Source organism: Molothrus ater, chromosome 18, assembly GCF_012460135.2.
Source record: "Molothrus ater isolate BHLD 08-10-18 breed brown headed cowbird chromosome 18, BPBGC_Mater_1.1, whole genome shotgun sequence".
NCBI lineage: Eukaryota > Metazoa > Chordata > Aves > Passeriformes > Icteridae > Molothrus > Molothrus ater.
Genome location: NC_050495.2, coordinates 1,815,592 through 1,837,335, shown reverse-complemented (window position 1 = coordinate 1,837,335; position 21,744 = coordinate 1,815,592). Strand labels below are relative to the sequence as shown.

At 46.2% G+C, this 21,744-nt stretch overlaps 1 protein-coding gene across 1 annotated transcript in view; it reads left to right on the top strand.

Moving 5' to 3' along the window:
* Positions 1-5,717: 5,717 nt before the first annotated feature.
* The window catches only part of AACS (acetoacetyl-CoA synthetase), a 37,312-nt gene continuing 21,285 nt past the window's right edge, over positions 5,718-21,744 (top strand). Inside the window, exons 1-5 of the mRNA XM_036393511.1 lie at positions 5,718-5,919; positions 9,016-9,119; positions 12,104-12,224; positions 13,971-14,084; positions 20,239-20,336. Coding sequence (XP_036249404.1) covers positions 5,802-5,919; positions 9,016-9,119; positions 12,104-12,224; positions 13,971-14,084; positions 20,239-20,336 — 555 coding nt within the window. The 5' untranslated portion in view covers positions 5,718-5,801. The remainder of the gene's footprint in view (positions 5,920-9,015; positions 9,120-12,103; positions 12,225-13,970; positions 14,085-20,238; positions 20,337-21,744) is intronic.

The window sequence follows — 21,744 nt, the reverse complement described above, 5'->3', positions numbered from 1 at the left end:
AGTGCTGTGCCAGGTGCCACAGGGTTAGATTTTATAGTTTTCAGGTTTTGTGTTGCTTTAGGGTGTAGGTCTGGGCTTTATATTAGTAAGGTCTCTTCACAGAGCAGGGAGACAAAGCAATTCCTTCTCTATCTGGGGACCAAGGACAACTGATCCAAAGCTCAGGCCCAAGAGCATAAACAATGTGGACTGAAGTGAGAAAAACAAGCAGCATGGGGCTTCATAATCTAAAGCTATAACTGGAGAATTAACTCCAATATGTAAATGGAGCAGACCTTACAAAACTGTGAGACCCCCTGACCAGTCCTATTTTCTGTGATCATTTTTGGGTGTATAGCCCTGGCTGGGCTCTTGTGCCGCCCAAGGTGGATCCATGGAGGCCTTCTAATAAATCCCTGCTTTATTCTGTAACTCTGCCTGGCCTCTGTTCTAGGTCAGCCTCCACAGGGCACTGTGCCCAGCTCGGGGCTGCTGAGCATAGGAGAGATAAGGAGCTGCTGGACAGGGTCCAGCAGAGGCCATAAAGATGATTTGGGGTTTGGAGCATCTCTTATGAGGAGAGACTGCAGGACCTGATTTTATACTCCATGTTCTTGGAGTTCCTGAATGTTTAAACCGTGTAGCTCAGCCTAGGGCTGCTAGCTGAGTAGACATTGAGAATATAGACATCTTTGCCATGGCCTTTTTCCCAGTTTTAGTCTGGCTAAAGCACTTATTTTCACATTTAGCAGAACAGCCTGGACATCTCAGCATTGTTTTCTATTTGGCCCTGGAAGGGGTTGGGCCCCCATCCAGGAAGGTACTTAGGATTCGATTTCAGCAGGATATAGATGTTTTATATATTTATAAATTTTGCTTTCATTTAAGATTTGCTGATCTGTTGATACCTGTGTACAGTCTGAAGCCTCATGCTCTCCCAGAACAGGTTGGTAACTGATGATATTTTGGAGGTTCTTAGGAGGTTTCTGTCAATTCCATGTTGTACTCTGAGCACACACTAAATGTCAGCTTCTGGGGCATTTCTTGCAAGTTACACGATACAAAAAAACCTTGATGATAATTAGTGCTGTTTTCTGTGCCTGGTATATTTCTTTGCTTTGTTTCCAGTTGTCATGGCCTTCCCTTGTGCTGTTTATGATCCAGTGGGTCTTGTTTGTGCAAATTTGGGAACGTTCCTATTTTTCTGTGTGAATTTCTGTGGAGGAATCCCCTCAACATCCCTTCTCCAAAGTGCCTGTTGTGCCTTCCCATCTGTTCTCCACAGAGTTCCAGAGGCCTGTGGTAGTGGCTGCCCTTTGCACGAGGTCAGGACAATTTGGGAAAGTTCCTGGTATTTTATTGATACCCTGGCCTGTCTCAACGAGCCCATTTCAGGTGAGTTTATCTCTACAAATGCCCAGCTCTTATGAAATTATGTGGTATTTCACCCTCCTCGTTTAAATAAACGAAACAGTGTCTGCTCAAAGAATACATTGCATCATGGCATGAAACACAGATCTCAGCCACACTCAGCTTCTCAGTGAGGAGAGCTGGGAGCTTTCTGGAAAGGTCCTCTGGTGAGGGTCTCACTGCACAGAGGAGGCATGAGTGTGCTTCTCCATTTCCTCACCTGCACCAAAAACTCTCTAAGTTGTTTTACTCGGAGATAGGGATTTAACAACAATTTGAACAGTTTTTAGATAAAATTGAGGGCTTCTAGGAGTCTGAGTTTTAGCAGATCACAGGGTTCTCTCTTTTAAAATCATCATTATGCTCAAAAAGGTGGCATGGCCTTAAAGAAAGCCAGCTGATGTTACAGCTCCTAACGTCCCTGACCCTCATGTTTCTGTTTTTGTTTCATCTCACAGCCTCAAGCTGTCATAGCTGATCTCTTTATGGCCATTTGTCACTTTAGGCCTTTTTTCCTTAATGTCCTCCCCATGAGATTTTTCTTGCAATGTGTCAATGTTTCATTTCTTCTTCTTCTTTTCTTCCTCTTCTTTTTTCCTTTCCTTTTCCTTTTCCTTTTCCTTTCCCTTTTATTTCTTTTCCCCCTTCTCCAAACACCTTTGATTTTGATTCTGGTTGCTTGTACTCCTGACACCATATAGAGGCTGCAGATATGAAATAAGCCAGGAATTTCTTATTCCTATCCAGACTCATTAACCAGCTGGCTGATGCTCTGAATATAGGATTTTTTTTTTTAATTTCCAAAATCTTTAGATGTCTTAATCCAGCTGTTGGTTCAAGGGATCATGGTCAGGTCTTGGCATATTGCAGAGATTGCCCTGAGGTATTATTACAAAACTTTTATCTCATAGATTCTGGCATTTCATCAATTTAGTCTTGCAGGTGACTCCAGGTTACCTCAGAGCCCTCAGTGGGGTAATGCCATCAACAGCATAATTCTTTAGAATGGCCCCTAATCTAATCTGAGGCAGAAAACATTATTCCATTTTTACCCTATTATTACTATTAACAGGCATGAAGCAAGGCTTAAAAAGATTTGGGAATGGGCAATTCCGGTTAATCTCATTCAGGCTATTTTCCTCCTCCTAATCTAGTCTCCAAACTTAATTGCAATAGTCACTGCAGTCCTGTTAATGCCCATTTTCTCATTAAAAGCTTGTTTAATTTTCCTTCTTTTACTTCTGATTTTTCCAAAGTCACTTTTGAAAGAGGGAAAAACTGGTTTGGATAAGGGAAAATTGGAATGGAGGTAGGGAACATGGATGCACAACCCCCTCTTAAGTAAGGATACAAGAGTAAAATTGCTGCTAATAAGGGAGAAAGTGCTTTCCCAAAAGCCGAGTTTTATCAGCAAATCCATCATTCCCCTTCCTCGCTGAGCTGTAACCGGGTCAGTCCTTTATAGATTACACCTTTTTCAGCTCAGCGGGAGGATTTTTGGGTCCATTCTCAGGTGATTTAGCTGCTCATTTTCCTTTTAGAAGTACAGGTTACTTTGGGTGGGAGAAAGCGGCAGTTTTGCCGCTGCTATTAGGAGGAAATATTTAGCAGAAAGGGTATTTTAGACATTAGAGCGGCTGCTCGGGAAGGAAGGTGGGTGAATGACCGGCCCTGGAGACGTTTCAGGAAAGGTTGCATGAGGCGCTCACTGCCGTGGTCGGGTTGACAGGGTAGTGTTGAGTCATAGGCTGCAATCGATGGCCTCAGGCGGCTTTGCCAGCCGAATCGATTTTTTGATGCTAAAACGGGCAATTTCAGCACCGCCCCGGCGCTGAGGGGACCCGAGGGACCGCGCCCCTCCCGCCGAGCCGCATGAGAGCGCTCCTCTGATTGGGCACACCTCCCCCTGATCCGGCCGCTCATTGGTCGGCGGGGAGAAGGGCTTGAGAAACCTCTGCTCTGATTGGTCCCTGCTGGCGTCGGCTCTTCCCCCGTCGGGCCAGCCGCGAGGAGAGCGCGCTCTGGGCTGATGTGGGGCCAGGCGCGCTGCAGCCAATCAGGGGCGGCGGCGTGCGGGCCGCGGTGCAGCCGCGCGGGATCCGTCCGCAGCGTGGGCCCGCCCGGCCCTGAGGGGCGCGGCGGCGGCGGCGGGCGGGGAGTCACGGCATGGCTGGGTGGGGAACGCTGCTGCGAGCATCGGGGCCCGTCTGCCACCCAACCACCGCCTTGTCATCCAAACCAGAGCCCTCAGTGCCATGATGTCAGATGTGTCCTTAAGCACCGTGATTCCACCACCTCCCTGGGAAATGCATTCCAGTATCTAAGTACTCTTTGTGGGAACAAATTCTAAATGTCTAACCTAAATCTCTCTCCCGGTGCAGCTTAAGGCTCTGTGCTATCACTTGTTCCATGGGAGCAGAGCCCGATCTCCCCCGGCTGTCCCCTCCTGTCAGGAGTTGTGCAGAGTCACAAGGGCCCCCCTGAGCCTCCTTTTCTCCAGGCTCAGCCCGTTCACAGCTCCCTCAGGAATTCTCCATCCCCTTCCCAGCTCCCTCAGTCCCTCTTGGGGCTCCAGACCCTTCCTAGCTCCCTCAGCCTCTCCTGGGGCTCCAGACCATTCCCCAGCTCCATTCCCTTCCCTGGACTCCCTCCAGCCCCTCCATGTCCTCCCTGACCGGAGAGGCCCAGCCTGGGCACAGGACTCGTGTGTGGCCTCACCAAATCACTGGGGTCAGTAGGCAGCCCCACACTCCTGAGGTGAGACCCCCTCAGTAAAAATGGCAAATTACAGCTCTGCTTCCAGTCCTGACGAGGAGCGCCTCAACCATAGAGGGCATCCAGCAGGTGTTTGCTGAGGTGTCATTCTCCACCTGTCCCACACCTGGCCTTAAGCTCACCCCAGAGCAGGGCAGGCTGTTTGTTCATTGTTATAACATTCATCACTGGGGTGAATGGTGCAGAGGGGCTGCCCGGGGGTCTGAGGCAAAACCCCACTGCCCCTTTTGGGTTGTGAAGTGTTTATGGCACTAACAGAGCGTTAACCTGTGTGGGTGCATCCACTGCTACACGACATGCAGCAAACAATATAAGTTCTCTCTTCCTCAGATTGCAGGAAGATGGATTCTCCAGACAGTTCCCCCACCACGGGCTGTGGATCCCCAGGCCATTGAACCCTCTGGGACCTGGACACTGCAGCTCCTGTGCTGCCTTCTCCCTTATCTCTGTGCTTGGCAGGTGTCCGGCCACGGATTTCACACTTCCACTGACCCCTGGGCGCTGCCAAGGCGAGGGAGGCATGTTGGGCAGATAACGTGTTCCCATTTCGCCTCCCTGAGTCCTGTAGGCTCTGGGGAGAGTTATTTAAAAATACACCAGATGTAAGGTCTGTCTCGATGCAAATAAAAATTGTGGATTGTTTAAATCACATTTCCACAGCCTTCAGATTTAATAAAGGAGTTGTATTCTGGTAGCACAAAAATCTAAATGACATGTAGAGCAAGTATACAATCTACTACACCTATTTTACTTTCATGTACCGTATGCCCTCATAATTTCCCATCAAATTCCCGTTTCTGAGGTTTCCATGAATTAGAAGCAAACTATGACCTTGAAAATAAGTTACATAAGCAGCATGGGTACACCATGAATCGTGGACTCCTTTAGGTTCTAAAAGACCCTTAAAGATCACGGATTGGCAGTGAATTGCACATGAAGTGCTTTATTACCACCGATTCCCGGCTGAAATTTGTTGCTGCAAAATCTCAATGGTCACCAGCAAAGTGCACATTTAGAAAGCAGAGCAGCAACATTAAGTTTTAATCCAAGGCGCAAGCTGTGTAGGCTGGGAGCATTACACAAGCTCAGCCAGGATGGCGAGGCCACGGAGAAACGCTTTTCTTGCCTCATTTTTGGCTCAAAGACACTTGTTGGTACTTCTTCAGGCCTCCTTGGGGAAAAAATAAACAATCAGAGCGGCGGTGTTTTTGCGGCGATGCGGTGAGGAGCGCGGAGCGATGGTTCCTCCCGGGGCCGTCTGGTGACCTTTAGAGGTGACAGGGACCGCGCGGCGGCTCTCGGCTCTCCGGGCGGCCGCTCCCCATTCATCCCGCACCGCCCGCTCCTCCCGGTGCCCCGGCGCTGCCCGGGCCGTCCCCGCCCGCCCATCCCGCTGTCCCCGCTGTCCCCGCTGTCCCTCTGTCCCCACCGCCCCTCGGCGGGCGGGGCGGGGCGCACCGCCCCGCACTTTTCTCCGCGGCGGAAGGTTACGGAGTGATGCGATCGGCGGCGCCTTTAAAGCGTGCGCACGGAGGAGGGGCTGCAGTCAGCGCCGGGGCGCGGTGGGAGCGGTGTGGTTGGGGCCGTGAGGGTGCCTGTGGGACAGACGGTGCTCGCCTCGCTCCGCTGCCGCCGCCATGTCCCGGGAGCCCGAGATCATGGAGTCGCAGGTGATGTGGGAGCCCGACACGAAGCGCAACACCCACATGGACCGGTTCCGCGCCGCCGTGGCTAGCAGCTGTGGGCTCCGCCTGGGTGAGCGCTGGGCGGGGGCGGGCGGGCGCTTCCCGGGGCCGTGCTCGGGCTGTGGGGGCCGGCAGGCGCTGCCGCCCCGGGGTGGCCTCACCGTGAGGCCCATCCGTGTGCCGCTCCGATCTCGGTCCCCGTGGGCACCCCTCGGGCGGGTGGGCACAGACCTGCGGGAGGGATGCTCTGTTTGAGCCTCAGCCAGAGGCCTCCGGGGCAGCATCCGCTGGAGTGCAGGTATGTACGGATGGGAAAGGCAAACAGCCTTATCTGTGCCTGCTCTGCGGCTGGATGGCGGCCCGGGCAGCGCTGCCTGCGGAGCCGCCCGGGGTGCGGGCAGCTCTGGGGCCGGCAGCGGCACCGAAGTCACTTTGTGTTTTGAAGAGATGTGGCAAGGCGGGATCACTGTCGCCATGGCTGAGGTGAGTGTGAGCATTAGCGCGATACTTCAGCAACACAGGCGTGTGAGAGTGCAGTTACGGTCATTTCAGTGTGGAGAGTATGTGTCTTATACTAGTCAGGTATACTGGCAGGTGAATGGTGATGCACAAGCTTGTTCAGTGGTGGAAGTTGCTATGAATCTTCTATGGCTCTTGAACTGCCGTCCTTACTTTGTGCTTGTTCAGAAATACCTGTGTGGTTCTTTGACTTGGAAACAACCTGTTGCCTCTGAAATGAGGCCTGCTTTGGGCAGGGGTTTGATGTCCAGAGGTGTTTCCAGCTCAGTGTTGTTTTTTTCCGTAAGTGCTGGCTGTAGGTTTCCATGTCTCTGGGCTCTCTGGACTCAGTGGTGCTGGCTCTGGGGGCTCAGCTGCATCATGGGCTGGGTCAGCTTCAGTGCATGTGCAAGTCAAACCCTTCAGTTCTGACTAGTTAGTTTTATATCATTCTCTCTGGGTATTTGGGGCCTATGTAAGTTTCTTGTGTAGCTCTCCTGTAATCATTTGTCTGATGGAGGGTGAAAGGAGTAGTTTTGGCAAGTGGCTTGGAAGTTTGTGAGTCTATGATGGTGTCAGTGGTGTGAGCAGGCGCGTTCTGGAGTAGGAGCAGTGTCAATAGTGCTTCTGGCAGTTCGTGTCTAGGAAGCATTTCCTTACCTTCTTTACTGTGTGGGTAAGCCAGGTCTTTTTTTTGGTTGTGGTGATTTCTAATTGGAATCCAGGTGGGTAGTGTCTTAACTCTTCTTCTGGATGGAAGCAAGTTATTCCAGGGTTTTAGGCAACTCCTGAATGCAATGATGTAACTGGTGCATGGACAATCAAGAGCAAATGTAGTTTCAGATGGGCTGCCTGTGTTTATGGCTGAAACAACCAGAACTCTTTTCATCCCACTTGGAAGTGGCTTTCTCTATTGGAAGGTAGATTCCTGTGTATATTTAGAAACCTTTGTCAGCTTCCATTAGGCTTGCACTGGTGCTCATTGGCATGAGTGCTGTTCACAACAAAGAATGGATGCTCTTCAGCATTAAGATGTGGACTCTGAGGAGAGCTGAGGGCAATATAGTCCCTTAGACAATGCCTCTGCCGGGCCTTGGAAATGCAGTAACAAAATGCAGTCACAAAAATCAGTTTGATTGCTGAGTAATAGGCCTGTACCCTGAAGGACTTGCATGCTGAAGCTTATTTGGAACAAGCTGTATAGACAAACCAGAACAAACTGTTTGTGCTGTAAGAAACCAAATTAGTAGTGACCTGTAGCTCCTTGCATGTACCAAATGATTTGGAGCAGGTGGTGCAATTGGGTTTTGAAGGGAGGAGATGGAAACTTGAATTCTTCTTGTGTCGCGTCTTATCTCTGTGCAGCTGAAGTGTGGAGTAGAGGATAGTGATGAGTAACTTTGGGGTGTAAAAAGGGTGTGTAGAGGCTGGGATTTGGGCAATGTGTGGATAAAATCTGCATTACATAGAAGAGCCTTTGCCTTGTCTATCAATAATAGCATGGGGATAATCTCACCTTGATGGAAAGGATTGATGTGGGAATAAGATATAGAAAGGACAGACTGTAGGGAAACAGATAAGCAGTGGCTAAGTGTGAGTAACAGTGCAGAGATGGTTTTGAATATTTTTCTTTTAAAAAGCTGGAAGATGGTCTCCTTCTAGAAAAGGATTGCCAAGATGACTTTTGCAGCAATTGGCTGGTTAACAGGCTGAAAAACCAGAGATAATTGGTGAAAATGCCTTTGAGTGGTTTAGCTGAAAGCATCGAATAGGGAACAGTTGGCAGAGCAGGAAACTTACTGTCACTGATGGCAGAAACATTTAATTGGTTGCTGGCATAGCTTCAGATATTGTGGACATGATGAGGAAGTGTCACTTCCAAGCTTGCAGTGAGAATTGGCTTCAGTTATTTATACCTAGAAGTGCTTTGCACAATTTTCAGCATTCACTTTGAATTGTGGGGTTTGCTATGCATGCCTCAGATTACTTCATGTGTCTCACTATCAGGGAAGACTTAAACTCCTTATTTGCACGTTTTTAATGACAGGCCATGGTCTTAATATCTAGCTAGTAAACATCTTGTTTGACTTCATCCATGCTGTTTCAGCATGAAAAGGAGAGCTGCAGTCTGTCAGACCTCATATTCACTGAAAATCAGCCATGCTTCCTGTGGCAGTGGTGTTGATGCCACAGCTGGATAAAGAGTGCCTCTAATCTGTGTCCCTGAGCTATCAGAGTGCTTTGGCCCCAGACTGGCACCTTAGAGCAAATGTCCCTTGTCAGGAAGCCTCGTTTATCTCTTGCTGTGTGAAAGGGTCCTGTTGATAGATAGGAAGTGTCAACAAGCAGGACTTGTTTAATCTTCAGTTGCACTGATGGGAGGGCAGTGTGCAGGTATTGCAGGGAGTTCTTAGAAAAGGTCACTGTCTCTGTGGTGGCCAAGGGCTCATAGCAGTCAGCTGAAGTGCTGCCATCTGTTCAGGTGTCCAGGCAGACTCTGTTGGTTCTGTAGTCACTTGCTTTGGGCAGAGGTGATCCACTCTGGGGTCAGATTTATCTTCCTAATTGTTTTAGCCACAAATTTTCTTTATCTGGGCTTTCCCTAACTGTGGTTTGTGTAGACCCCTGTCATTCTCTCACAATGCTGACACATATCTATTGCTTCCAGCCAACTATGATGAATTGTACCAGTGGTCAGTGGAGTCCTACTCAGACTTCTGGGCAGAATTCTGGAAGTTCAGTAACATCCTCTGCTCTCGCCTCTACGATGAGGTAAGTTCAGTGCTTATCTTGCAGCAAGTGCAACACCAAGGGAAATAACCTGATGTTACAATCAACCTTTTGACCTCTTCTTAGAACTCTGGGAAGTGATACAAGGAATTGGCCTAGTCCTGCATTTCCTGGTGTGGTGGATGGTGCTGTTCTGTTGCTGGCACACTTTAGGGCAGTGAAACCCTTGAGTTTTGTTGTCCTGAACAGTTCTGCTGTGGTGTCCTTGTGCTCTTGCACACCTTGTCATTCTGGCTGCTCATGGGGAGTCTGCCAGTGCACTGCCTTCTGCCTTAGGGAACATCATCCTGGTTTTGTACCTGCTGGCATTCTGTCAAGTCCATGTTTGCCTTCCCTGAGTCAGCTTACCTGATAAACACAAGTGTTGCCCTCTGGCTTTGTAGGACTGGTTGTGGAAGCTCTGCAGTCAGGTGCAGGCTTGAAATATCTCTGAGGAAATGGTGGTGGTTGAACAGAGGCACGGGTGGAACACCAGGCAGTGCCACAGAGTTCCTGTGGAAGAAAGGTGACTCTGCAGATCTTGCCAGTGGAGCCCTTGCATAGTCCTGGTGTAGGATATCAACATCCCCCTGTGCTTTTCCATCTGAGGGCTAATTACTAGAACAGCTTGATGCACTGGAACCTTCCTGGGATTTAGCAGGGAGGACTGGACTTGTGTTAATGCCTGGAGTCCATCTGTTCCAGACCCCTCAGAGTGCTGGCAGTCCTGCAGAGGGGACTGCTAAGCTTCTTCTGACTTTTCCTGTTTCACTGATTTCTGTACTGATAAGGTAGATCAAGTGGTTCTTCCTGCCATGGCAGTGTGCTCAGGTGTCTCATTTCATGTGACCCACCCTTCAGAGGAGAGGATGCAGCAAGAGTGGAAGAGCTAGCCTGCTTTGAGGTGTGTGGTCTGAGCACTGCCAACACTTGGCATCTACAGAAAATGTGAAGTTTAACTCAAACTCTGGGAACTGTCAGAGTAACTGAGCTGGTCTCTGGGACCTAGAAGGATGAAAAGTTTGATTTGAAGTCTTACAGCTTGATCCTGGCTGTCTGCTGGAAGTAAACATTGTTTTGAGGTGACTAAAACTTTTAATGAAAATTAAAATTTGAGTTGACTCTTTTTGTTCTCAAGCAGTGAAACAGCTTCTACTTCCACAGGTCATTCTAAGAAAAACAATAAAACCTTGTGTGCACAGAATAAAAGCAGCCAGGATTTTATTTAATCCTGGTAAAGGTTCTGAGTGCAGGATGTAGATGTGCCGATGTTGCTCTGTGGCAGCTGTGACACGGACAGAGGAATTCAGTGTGCAGAGCTGTGCTGGCAGGGCAGCACTGGCACTGCAGAGTCACTTACAAGCAGCTGCTTTTGAATGAGGGATGTGTCTGAGTGAGCAGCCCCTGACAGCTGTTGGTGCTGTGGAGGGGCCTCTCAGGGAGGGATCAGGTTGTTCATCTCACAAAGCACCAAAGACTGAGCTTAACTGGGAGTCCCAGGTGTTACCTGTGGGAATACTGGGTGTGACTCCAGCTCCTTGGGCTAGTGCAGCTCTTGGAAACTCTGTGAAGGATTGCTTCCTCTTCAGAAAAAAACCCAGTTATTTTGGAACTTGTCCTGGAAAATGTTGAAAACATTCTGCTCACTTTTCTTCAAGCTGAGGAAGTCAGAAATGAGTCAGTTTTAAGAGCAGCTTCTAATTGCTGCAGTAATGTGTGGTAGTATAAAAATCATTTGTGCAGCCTGAGTTGATATAGATGTTGTAACTCAGTTCTTGCCAATTGTTAGGTGCAAAGAAATCTGAGCTCCCTTTGTTAGAAAATACATTTGAAATAAAATAATGCAGAAGTGCACTTCAACATGAGTTTTAACTTATAAGTTAATTTTAAGATTGCCTCCAGTAATACATACGCTGCTCTGAAAGCAAAAACCTTTGGGTTTTCTGGAATGGGGTGCATTTTGGGGCTTGCTGGGCTTTCAGAAGAGCCTTTCACTTGGGCTGAAGGAATGCTGTTCCTGTAATGTATGTGCAATCCATGAGAGAGAACCTGCGGGTATCAACTGAAGCTTTCAAAAACACAGCTGTAAAATAAAGTTTCTATTTAAAGATCTCCAAAGAAATGTGCTGCTGAGCAGCTGAATCACTAAGCAGAGGGACATTTTGGAAAGAATTTAGACCTTGGGCTACTGCTGAGGGGCTCTTTACCTATCAGTGTTATTAAAGTTAGTCTTACCTGTGGTTTATGAAGGGGTTTAATTCTTTGAGGCTTAATTATTCAGGATGGGAGAAGTTATTTCAGCTGGCTATATTTTTGATTATTTTTCAATGCATTTTTCAATTCCTTGCATGTCTTAATCCTAAGTGGGGAGTTACTTAATACAGGTTTATTAGATTGTTGGGTCCTGCTAATCCTCAAAAAAAGAGAAGTTGAATAAAGAGCTGGAACTCTTCAGTTAGATTTGACTCTACAATGAATTCTTTTGAATTACCACTGTGTGAGCTCCTGCTGTTGGTGTCTGTGCCCTGTGACTGGTGGTGGGGCAGGGTGGATGCTCACACCCCCAAAGAGGGAGCTGGGCTGGGGGGCCTGGCACAGAGTTCACATGTGCTGTAGCTCAGTTGGGTGTTCCTGGGGCAAACCCCCAGTGTCCCTGAGGTCTGTGTGCATCTCCTGCTCTGGGTGTAGTCCCCATAGTTTGTTTTACTTGTGTATTAAAGGCTGGTCCAAAGGTAGAACTGTCAGCAGGGAACTTTCCCTGGTTTTCTTGTAATGACGTGTTTGCATGTGACAGTTGACAAATAATTAAACTTTCCAGGCCTCTAATTACAGGATCAGTGTCTGTTTGCCATCTGTGAGCTGGGAGAAGTGATTCTTGCCTAACAGGGTCTGCAGAGAGCTTGGAGCTGCTGAGCTGACTTCTGTAGAGTGCTGTGAAAAAGCAGTTTTGTTGGAGTGGCCCAGCAGTGATGGTGTGTTCCTTTCAGGTGGTGGATACGTCCAAAAGCATCGCAGAGATCCCCGAGTGGTTCAAGGGCAGCCGCCTCAACTATGCAGAGAATCTCCTGAAGCACAAGGACAATGACAAGATTGCACTGTATGCAGCAAGTAAGAACATCAATGCCTTGTGTTTCTCTGCTGCTCACAGGGCTAGGCCTGATGAAACAGCTCTGATGAAACATGGAAATAAACTGGTTTGGATGAGGAGAGAAAACAGGGTGATAAAGTCAGTGACACTGCACAGTCTGTGATACAGCTCTGCAAAAAAACCCAGCAAAGCATGCTCTGGAAATACAGATCTGGAAAATCCTTTGCAAGCTAAATGAAGTTTTATTAGAATGTGCTCAGCTGCATTAAGGTAGTGGAGGTCATGCTGTGTTCAACATCACTCAGTATTTGAAGTGTTATTTCACATTTGTCATAATTGCCTGGTTTGACATGTGATTATTGTTCTGTAGGTCTTTTTGTTAGGAAGTCATGAGGTGTATCAGAAACTGCTTTGTCACATAATCAAAGGTGGTGACAGCAAAAGGAGCAAAACTGTCCTAGTTGATCATTGTATGAATGCTGGAATGAGCAGTTGGCTCCTCTGGTGAGCAGACTTCCACCTGCATCTCTTTTGTGACCTTCTGCTGTGTTTAATCCTCTTAAGACCTCTTAAGTCAGAGTATTTCTTGGTAACTCCCTGCTGCTAGGTCAGAGTGGTGGCTGGGGGACCTGGCTCAGGTTTGTGTTCACTGGGGATGGCACAGGGCCTAGGAGTGAAAATGTAACTTTCCTAAACAGTTTCACTTGTCCCTGGCTCCCATGGTGAGTCTTTTTTTGTGATCCCCTTCTCCTGGGGCTTTAATCATGGAGCAGGATCAGTTCTCATTTCCTGTTGCTCTGTGGGAGCCCAGGCTCTGCTGGCAGTCCCTGCTCAGTTTAGGAACCACATGGAACAGGGACTTGGGCTGTTCTGCATCATGGCCTGCTCCCTTGCTTTGTCCCAGTCCAGATTTACTTCTGAGAAGGCAAAAGAGTGAAAAATGCCATTCCCTGCTGAGGGCAGCTGTTCTGAGAGGAGCAGGGTGTGCAGCTCACCTGTGCTGTCCTTGGTGTGTGTGTGTGTGTGTGTGTGTGTGTGTGTTCTTCATGGCACGTTCTGGCTGGTGGAAATAGGACAGCAGTCACACTGAGGAGGTGCAGGAAGGGACTTCAAGGTGACAGATTTTTACTTTCATAACATTTAGGGTTGTTTGTTTCATTTCACGAGTGATTTATTAAGGGCTTATGTAACACCTGGCATTCAGTACAATTGGGAAAACGCCCTGCAGATCCTTTCAGAGGGGAGCTGAGTCCAGTTTGGTTTGTTTGCTTTGTGCTACATTGGCAAAGGCAGATGTTCCAAAAGCACATCAAAATTCAGGCCTGGGATGTGCATGATTTTCTAGTCACTGACTTGCTGTAATAAAACCTGAACTTGAGCTTGTGCTGCTTCTTAGGCCTGATGAGAAACTGAGCAAAAAGGGAAAATGAGGTTCTTCCCATGTTGAAATTAGCCTTGGTGAGTGCAATGTATTTACCATGAATCCTCCTTGAGAGCACACCTTTCTCCATGAGTAGTTTGTGTTTCTGCAGCGGTGTTCATCTTTAGAAATGCCCTCAGACCTACTGAACAAATACCACTGATTAATACTTGATTCCCATTAAAAAGAAGAGGTTTTGGTGCAGCATAAGAGCAACTTCATAAGCAAAAATATAAATATTAGTGGCAGCTGTTCTCTTAGAATTGCTTTCTCCTAGGATTGGTTGTTTGTACTAGACTCACATTGCAATGCCTGATTTCTGATTGCTTTAAATTTCTTTCCTCAGGGGAGGGCAAAGAAGAAATCCTCAAAGTTACTTTTGAAGAACTGAGACAAGCTGTAGCTTTGTATGCTGCAGCCATGAGGAAGATGGGAGTAAAAGTAGGAGACAGAGTTGTGGGTGAGTAATTTTCTTAAGGGACAGGAGGTGGAATTTTTTTGAAATGTGCAAGTGAGTAGTCAGTTACAGAAACATGCCTGTGAAATAGTGTTTCACAGAAAATTTCAATAAACATGGTAAAGAAAAGGCTCTTGTGCTGCTGTATTTACATTTGTAGGAAATGCATTTCTAGAGGGAAGGAACCTGGATTAGCCTGTGGGTTCTCTAGCACTGAAGGGGGAAGGGAAATGCTTCATTCACCAAGGTCTGCTCCAGAAACACTCTGTGGAAGCAGAGGAGATGGAAGCTGTGCCTCTGGCTGAGCCTTGAGCACAAGCTCTGGCAGATTGATGTGGGGCCACTCAGGGCAGTGCTGGTCCAAGGTTGGTTGTGCTGGTGCCACTGGCAGTTCCTGACCCTGTGGCCCCGGGTGACCCAGTGCTCAGGGAGCTGCAGGTCTGCAGAGCCTGTCCTGCCCCCAGAGTGGTGACAGTGAGCAGCTGCTGGGCAGGAACTGCTCGAGCCACCAGTGCAGAGATGAGTTAAACCCTGTGATCCTTGCAGCAGCTCTCCACATCTTTGGCAGCAATGTTTCCTGTCAAGAGACACTCACGTGTGTTTTTCTATATAAAAAGGCTTTTGTCCTGTGAACAGCTTGTCCAGTGTGCAGTCCAGGCTTGGAAAGGAGTTACATTGATTTCTAAATTGCTGGGTTTGATCTCCCAGCTGAGCTGCTTCACCTCTATTTTGTGTGCTCTGATACTCTTTAATTTGGCAGTGTAGTGCAAGTCAGAGCTGCAATATCTTGATGCTCCTTGGCTCCTACCTGGCAGTTCTGGTGTTTGTGTCATTGTGCTGCTGGAGTCCCGTGTTGTTTGAGCAACACTTGGCCATTATCCTAAAGAAGTGTGTGTAAATCCTTACATGATGCAAACCCACAGTGATGAAACTCTTGATTTGTTTTCTGCATGCTGCAAACTTGAACGTGTCTTGAAAACTAAGTTTTAAACCCACAACTATGACCTGGAAATGTAAATCTACTCAGTAGAGCTCATTTCTTGCATATGGTTTGAGTATGCTCTGGAACTGGAAACATGAAATTATCACAGCTGGTGGCTTGGTTTTTAACATGGAATTAGAGCTAAATCCTTAATTAGGTATGAACCATACAGTGAAGTTGAGGAGGTTTGTCTGAATCAAGGTGGAGATGCTTGGACTTTATCTCAATTTTCAACTTTAATGCTGTCATATCTGTTCATTTCTTCAGCAGCAGCAGGGAAAATGTACTCTGCAGCTGGAGAAAACATGGTCTTGAAATATAGCTGTAGCCTGTGCTGCTAATAATGCTATTATAATTTTATTAACAGTTCCTTTGAGTTAATGACTGTTGTGTTTAGCACTGCAGGTTGGTTGAGTTTGGAATTTTTCTTGTTTTGGTGGCTGGCTTACCTCTAATTTAAATTAAAAAGCATAGTTGATACTTTTTTTTTAAAGTATAAATCAAGTCCCTTTAGATACTTCTATGGGGTGGGGGTCTCAATTTCTTTCTTCTGTTTCTCTGCTATGCCAGAGGGTATTGGCAGTCCCTGGGAGAGCTCCAGTGTAACATTTCAGTCAGAGGCTGAAGCTTCCCAATCTGAGTTGGGCAAGGGACATTAAGTGTTGGCTGGGGAAGCTGGAGTCCTACACCCACTTGTACCAAAAATCAGGCTCTCCAGAACTTGCCAGAATCCAAAGGGATGTAACTTGTCCCAAAATTTCGAGCAGATGGCAGAGGGAAAGGCAATTCTTGCTGTTTCATAGTAGTAACACAGGGCATGCTTCTGCTGCTTCTGAAAAAAAGGTTTTAAATGGAAAGGAGATACTCTATGAGCTTCATTACAGCTGCCTAACATGTAGTCAGCCTGTCAGGTTCTGACACCCTTTGTTGACACTTTCTCTTAAAATCTGAGCTGTTAGAATTGCACATGACTCTTACTGTTGTTTTCCTGTGGGTTTCATCTCCACGCTTTGCTGCCTCTAAGACAAGGCTGCTTTAACTTCTCATTACACTTAACATCCCCCCTGGTTTGTGCAGTGCAGTTTATGGCTGCATCCTGACAGTAATAGTATGTTGGAGCTGGAGGTGGGTGAGTGTGGGTGGACAGGCACTGGTGTCAGCACTTTTTTCTTCAGCTTGATTTCACTCCAGTCTTCCCTTTCCTTCACTGAGAGTACTTAACAGTGAGCATAATTGAAGCAGATGTGTTGTGAAACATATTTCTTCCTCTGAAGATGTCTTGCAGTGCTGTCAGTGATGCTTGAACAGTTGGAAGAGGCATGGAATACCTACTGCAAGCTCCCAGATCCACATGTGAGGTGCTCCTGGTCTTCCAGTGGCCATCTGGCAAATGACTATGACTAAAATAGCACAAAACACAACTGGGAGGATGATTCTCCTCTTTGGATTGCTTCTACTCTGTCCCTGTAGCCATCTTTGCTCTGTTACAAATCAGCAGTTACCAACAATCTGATCTTCCCCACACAAAAACATCCTCAACAAATATCAGTGAGTTCCATTGTCTGGAGCTGCTGTTTTATCTATAGCAGCTGCCTCAGCCCTGCTGCTTACGTGGGTTTTAAAGCTTTGTAAGGCGATTACAGGGGTGCTCATGGTTTCAGGCCACTCTCCTGTTGGGCAGGGTGGCCATTTGCAAGTCCTGCATGAGCAGGAAATGCTGAAAAGGGAAAATAGGAGTCTGGTCTCTGAATTCTGTTCATTTTGAGAGCTGGTGTAGTTCAGTAATAGAATACATTTAGAAGATATTTTAGTTGCTGCTCCCTCTTTTCCTTCTTCCTGATGTATTCTTTCAAGGCTCAGATAAAACCTTTGATACAGGGTCACAGTTCAATTGTTGATTTTTTTTTTTTTCATCCATGCACATAAGTGAATGTTTGGGTGCCTGTTTTTCCAAGAGGAAACCTTTATTAAACTTCATGAAGGCATTAGGTGCTTGCACAGAATATGTTCTCAGCACTCTGAGAAATCAGAATTTTGCCATAGTTTGCAGCATAATTATATCCAATTTTTGGACTACAGTTTTTACCTATTTTGTTGGTGAGGTGCTGCAGTGTAGATGAACACATGTAAGTGTAATCTTGGTGTGTGCTAGATTAAGCAAATAGCAACTGACAGAAAATGCTGAGGCACTTAGTCCTGAGCAGATCAGGCTGTAAGTGCCTCTTAAAAAAAATCCAGACAGTGTTTTTAAAATGCTGCTTGTCCTGCTTAGAGATTTCACAGGTTTTATGTCAGGTAAAGCTTTCATTTCTCTGTTTTTATGGAGACTATACATTTTTCTCAGTCAGGAGGAGTGCTGCTGGGACCCCTGTGTGTGATACTCTGATATTCCTGCTTGATGAGTTCCCAGCTCCTGAGTTTTGAGCCCTTTATTCAGTTGCTTTCCAGTTCACCCAAAGGAGGCAGATCCTTTTCTTTCTGATAACAGAAGGTAGTTTCTACCTTTCTTACCACCTTCAAGAAAGGGGTAAGGAAAGATTCAGAGATAGAGAAATACTTTCTGTAGCCTTGCCCATGCTGACAAATCCTAGTTTTGATCCTTAACTGAAATATTTTATCAAGGAACACAGAGGCCCTAGTTAAATATATGAGCAAACATGATAAATATTTAAATCAGCAGTACCATTATTCTATAATACAGAGCTTTGCACAGTGGTCACTGCTCTGATGCTAATGCAGCTGAAGAAGTTCCCTTTTTGATCCTCTTTGTCTGCAGTGTTCCTGTTTGTTCAAATTTAGACCCTGGGTGGCTGTGTCAGCCCCCTGAGTGCCCTGAGGGGTGTGCTGGAATCTCCAGGGGCACAGACAAATGCAGGGAGCTTTCCATGCATGATGGAGTTGTGATCAGCTGGAGGATCTCAGATGGGGCAGCAAGAAAAAATTAACTTACTTCTAAATGAGAATCTTGTATTAATCCGAAAGACTGGCAGGAGAAGTAGTTTGTGTCATTTAGCTGTTAAGAGAAAAGGAGATGAGTTCTTCCTCTGCTGTGTTTGGAGCATCTCCAGCCAGAACAGACTCACATTTTTATCTGTGGTGGAGTTGGGACAAATCTGTGAGAGCCCAGAGAGCAGCAAGGCTCTGGGGTCAGGTGAAGGCACAGAAATGCAGAGGCAGTTGCTGAGCATGGTTTGTACCTTTGGGCACTTCTGGCTGGCATCCTCCAAAACTCAACCACCACTCCAAGGCAGCTGACAGATGAAAGCAATGATTTCATTGTCTGCCTCACAACAATCAGCAGAGAGCTGTGATCTTGCCCTGAGGGCTTTTGTGTGGAAAGGTGAAAAGGAGAATTGCTTAGAACAGAACTGAAGCTTGTGGCAAAGTAACAACTGCTCCAAAGCACAGGGAGAGCTCTGTTTTCCTTGCACTCTGGCCCCCTGATGATCCCATCCAAGAAATGCTCAGTGGAAATATTTGGCATCGATTAAAGAACTGCTTTCGTCACACCAAATGACATTTTGGTCTGTTCTGGTTCATAAATTTCAAATTATTTAGGGAGGAATATTTGTCTTACAAGAGCAACCACTGAGATTTTGGGATACTGTGCCTTTGTATAAACCTTGACCCCAAGGGGAAAATAGCAAAATAAATAATGCTTTTATGGGCATGAGCTTTTGCTGTACTTCATGTGCTTAAGAACTTCACTGAACAAACCACTATAAGCTGTAGGCAGTTCTAGGGAGCAATTTATATCTTAGCATGGCATGGAGCTTTTATTCACAGTTGTGTGTTTTCCAGAAATTGTTGGGCTTAAGTCATAATACTGTTTTAAAAGTTACTGCTCCCAAAAGCACAGCAGCTCTCAGTAACTGCAGTGACACTGCTGGTTAAACTGATTTCACTGATTTTTTTCAATGAGCAGAAATCTCAGTTTAAGACTTAAAGTTCACTTTTTACGAAGTTCAAAAAAAAAATCCATCCTTTTTCAAGCAATGTAGAAAAACTCACAAAAATCCATCTTGGTACCTTCCTAACTGTAATATTAACATAGCGGGAATTGCTATTAAGATCTGAGTTCCTGTCCTGAAATGTACATCCATAAATATTATTCTTTGAGGAGTTTGCACTGTTGAATGTTTGCTGGCTGTAGATCCTTGTGGTGCACCTGCAGTCCAAGATCTCAGTGCCCACCCCTGCTGGAAACAGGCTGGAAAGCTCTTTTATTGCCATTTAACTTCTGCTTTCACATGTGACATTCTAATTAGATGTCAGAGTACTGCAATTAGGCCCATCCTGTGCTTTTTTTAAAGTACTTGGATGTCTTTTTGGTGGCTTAAGAAAGGTGATCTGAAGCTCCAGGTCTTTGATCCATCTCAGTGTAGTTTGTGAATTCCAGTTGTACCTTTTAATTTGTGGGCTGAATTCTGAGCAGTGCAGAGTCAGACTCAGGCACCCAGCCCCTTCTGGAGAGTTGCTCAAATTGCGCTTACTGAAACTAAAATCTGACTTTCTTGACATTAATTTATTCTCTATGCCGTGATAAATTGAATTTAAATCTTGAAATCTTGCTGCAAGCTAATGAGAGAAACCTGAAGGGCCGCATTTGTGTGGGAATGTTGCAGGGCTTGTCCCACTCTGTTACTCCCTTATCAGCTGAGACACTGGTTTTGCTTGTTTGTGTTAAGGATTCTGGCAGTGTCTACCAGCCAACATTTAGCTTGGTGAAGCTGAATCTCTGCTCTTGAGCTATTTATAATCTTTCCTTACAGATACTGGTTCTTTCTCTGGTGGCTGTTCCTGCAGTCTTGTTCTGTGCCCCTGCATGCTGCTGTGTTCTCAGTCCCTGTGTACCCTAATCAATGCACTAATTTTCTCTCCCAGTTACTTTTTTCCTGTGCTGCCCTCTTATCCTGAAAGGCTTATTAATTAAGCAGGATTACTTGTAAATTTGGAGTAATATTGTAGATAAAAGCCCTGATACAAATAGTTCTATAAATGAATTTATTACTAATTCCTTGTGTAACTGATTTGGCTTCAAGGTACGACATTGATTGTGTGGAAAACTTCAAAGGGTGCTTCAGCCTAGGATTTTGCATTTTTAAAACCTGTTCACTGTATCTATTATATCTATTTTAGTGTTGTTCCATCTCTAACCATTCCCCTCTGCCCTAGGTTACTTGCCCAACAGCATCCACGCAGTGGAGGCAATGCTGGCAGCTGCAAGCATTGGTGCCATCTGGAGCTCCACCTCCCCAGACTTTGGCATTAACGTGAGTAGCCCGGTGCCTGTGCAGAGCAGCCCTTGCTGAGGGTGGTGAGTTCAGGTGGCAGATGGCTTCTGTCCCTTCAGCCTTGCTGCCACCTCCTGGCACAGCCCAGCACTCTGCAGCTTTTCCTGCTGCTGTCAGTGTCGCTGCTGATCTGCACCTGGGGGATTTGAGAGGCTTCAGCTGCTCACTCTTGGGATATCTTCACATGCACTCCATTGTCTTGGTGAGCTTTTACCATATTAAATGTGCAAATGAGCAGCAGTGCAGTCTGAGCTTGGCTCTTCTTCCCAAACCCTGCCCAGCTTAGCCACACTCCAGTTTCCACACTCCCAATTTCTTTGCCCAAGTAGTCCCATCCTTTGCCTCCTGTCAGGGTGAACTCAGCACCACCCAGGTTGGTCTGTTCCACCAGGCTTTATTTGCCAGCAGTGAGGAATTTCATACTAATATCACTAACCTGATTAACTCTTGGTAGTGTAGAAATCAATGCTGTGTTTCACACACAATGCTGTGTGGGAAATTATGACATCCAAACAGATGTGCCCTGGCAGCTTTGGGAATGTGTTCTGCTTCTTTTGGAAAGTTTTTAGCACACATCAACAATGGATCTAAACTTCTAAGGGGGATATTAAACCTTTCTTCTATCTAAAAGTTTACATATGAAAAATGCAGTGGTTTTGAATTGCACAGTGCAAAGAACAATGTTTTTAGAAAAACCCCTCAATTTCAGTGTTTAACCCCAGTGTCTGGGAAATGTATGGATTAATCATTCCTGGATTAGCACTAGAGGGCAGCAGCATTCCATGTTCTTACACTTGGGGGTGTATCACTGGGAAAAAAATGATTAAAAAAATCATTACAGCATGTAATGATCAATCTGTTCTACAAATATTTTCTGCTTGCTCAGAAAATGATGGTATGGAGTGTTTTGTGCAATGTGATTTGATCTCTTATGTGGGGGAAGATTGCTCACTTCACTTGCATTACAAAGGGCTGGTATGTTTTCTGTCCATGTTGGTGTGCTGTTGTTTTCAGTGCCCAGCTTTTTGTTTTTTGTGATAGCTTTTTAATGGAACTTGGCCTTGGAACTGCAGTGCCATCAATATCATTTATTTTCCTTTGGCAGCGTGTGTTGGCATGAATTCAAATCCTAAAATCATGAAGGAGATCAGCAGAGGGAGGCCCTCAGAGACACTGGCTTCCACCCTGAGCAAGAGCTATTCCTCTTTTTGTGAAGTTGCATCAGTCGTGTTAATATACACAAAGATTTTTGTGCTTGGGGGAATAGTGTAGCATTTTCAGCATCTGAAGTCCAATTGTGTGTATGTGTTTTGTGAAGCTCAGAAATGTCACTCCTCAGAGCTGCCTACACACTGCAGGCTCTGAATGCCATCCCTCCAAAGGCTTC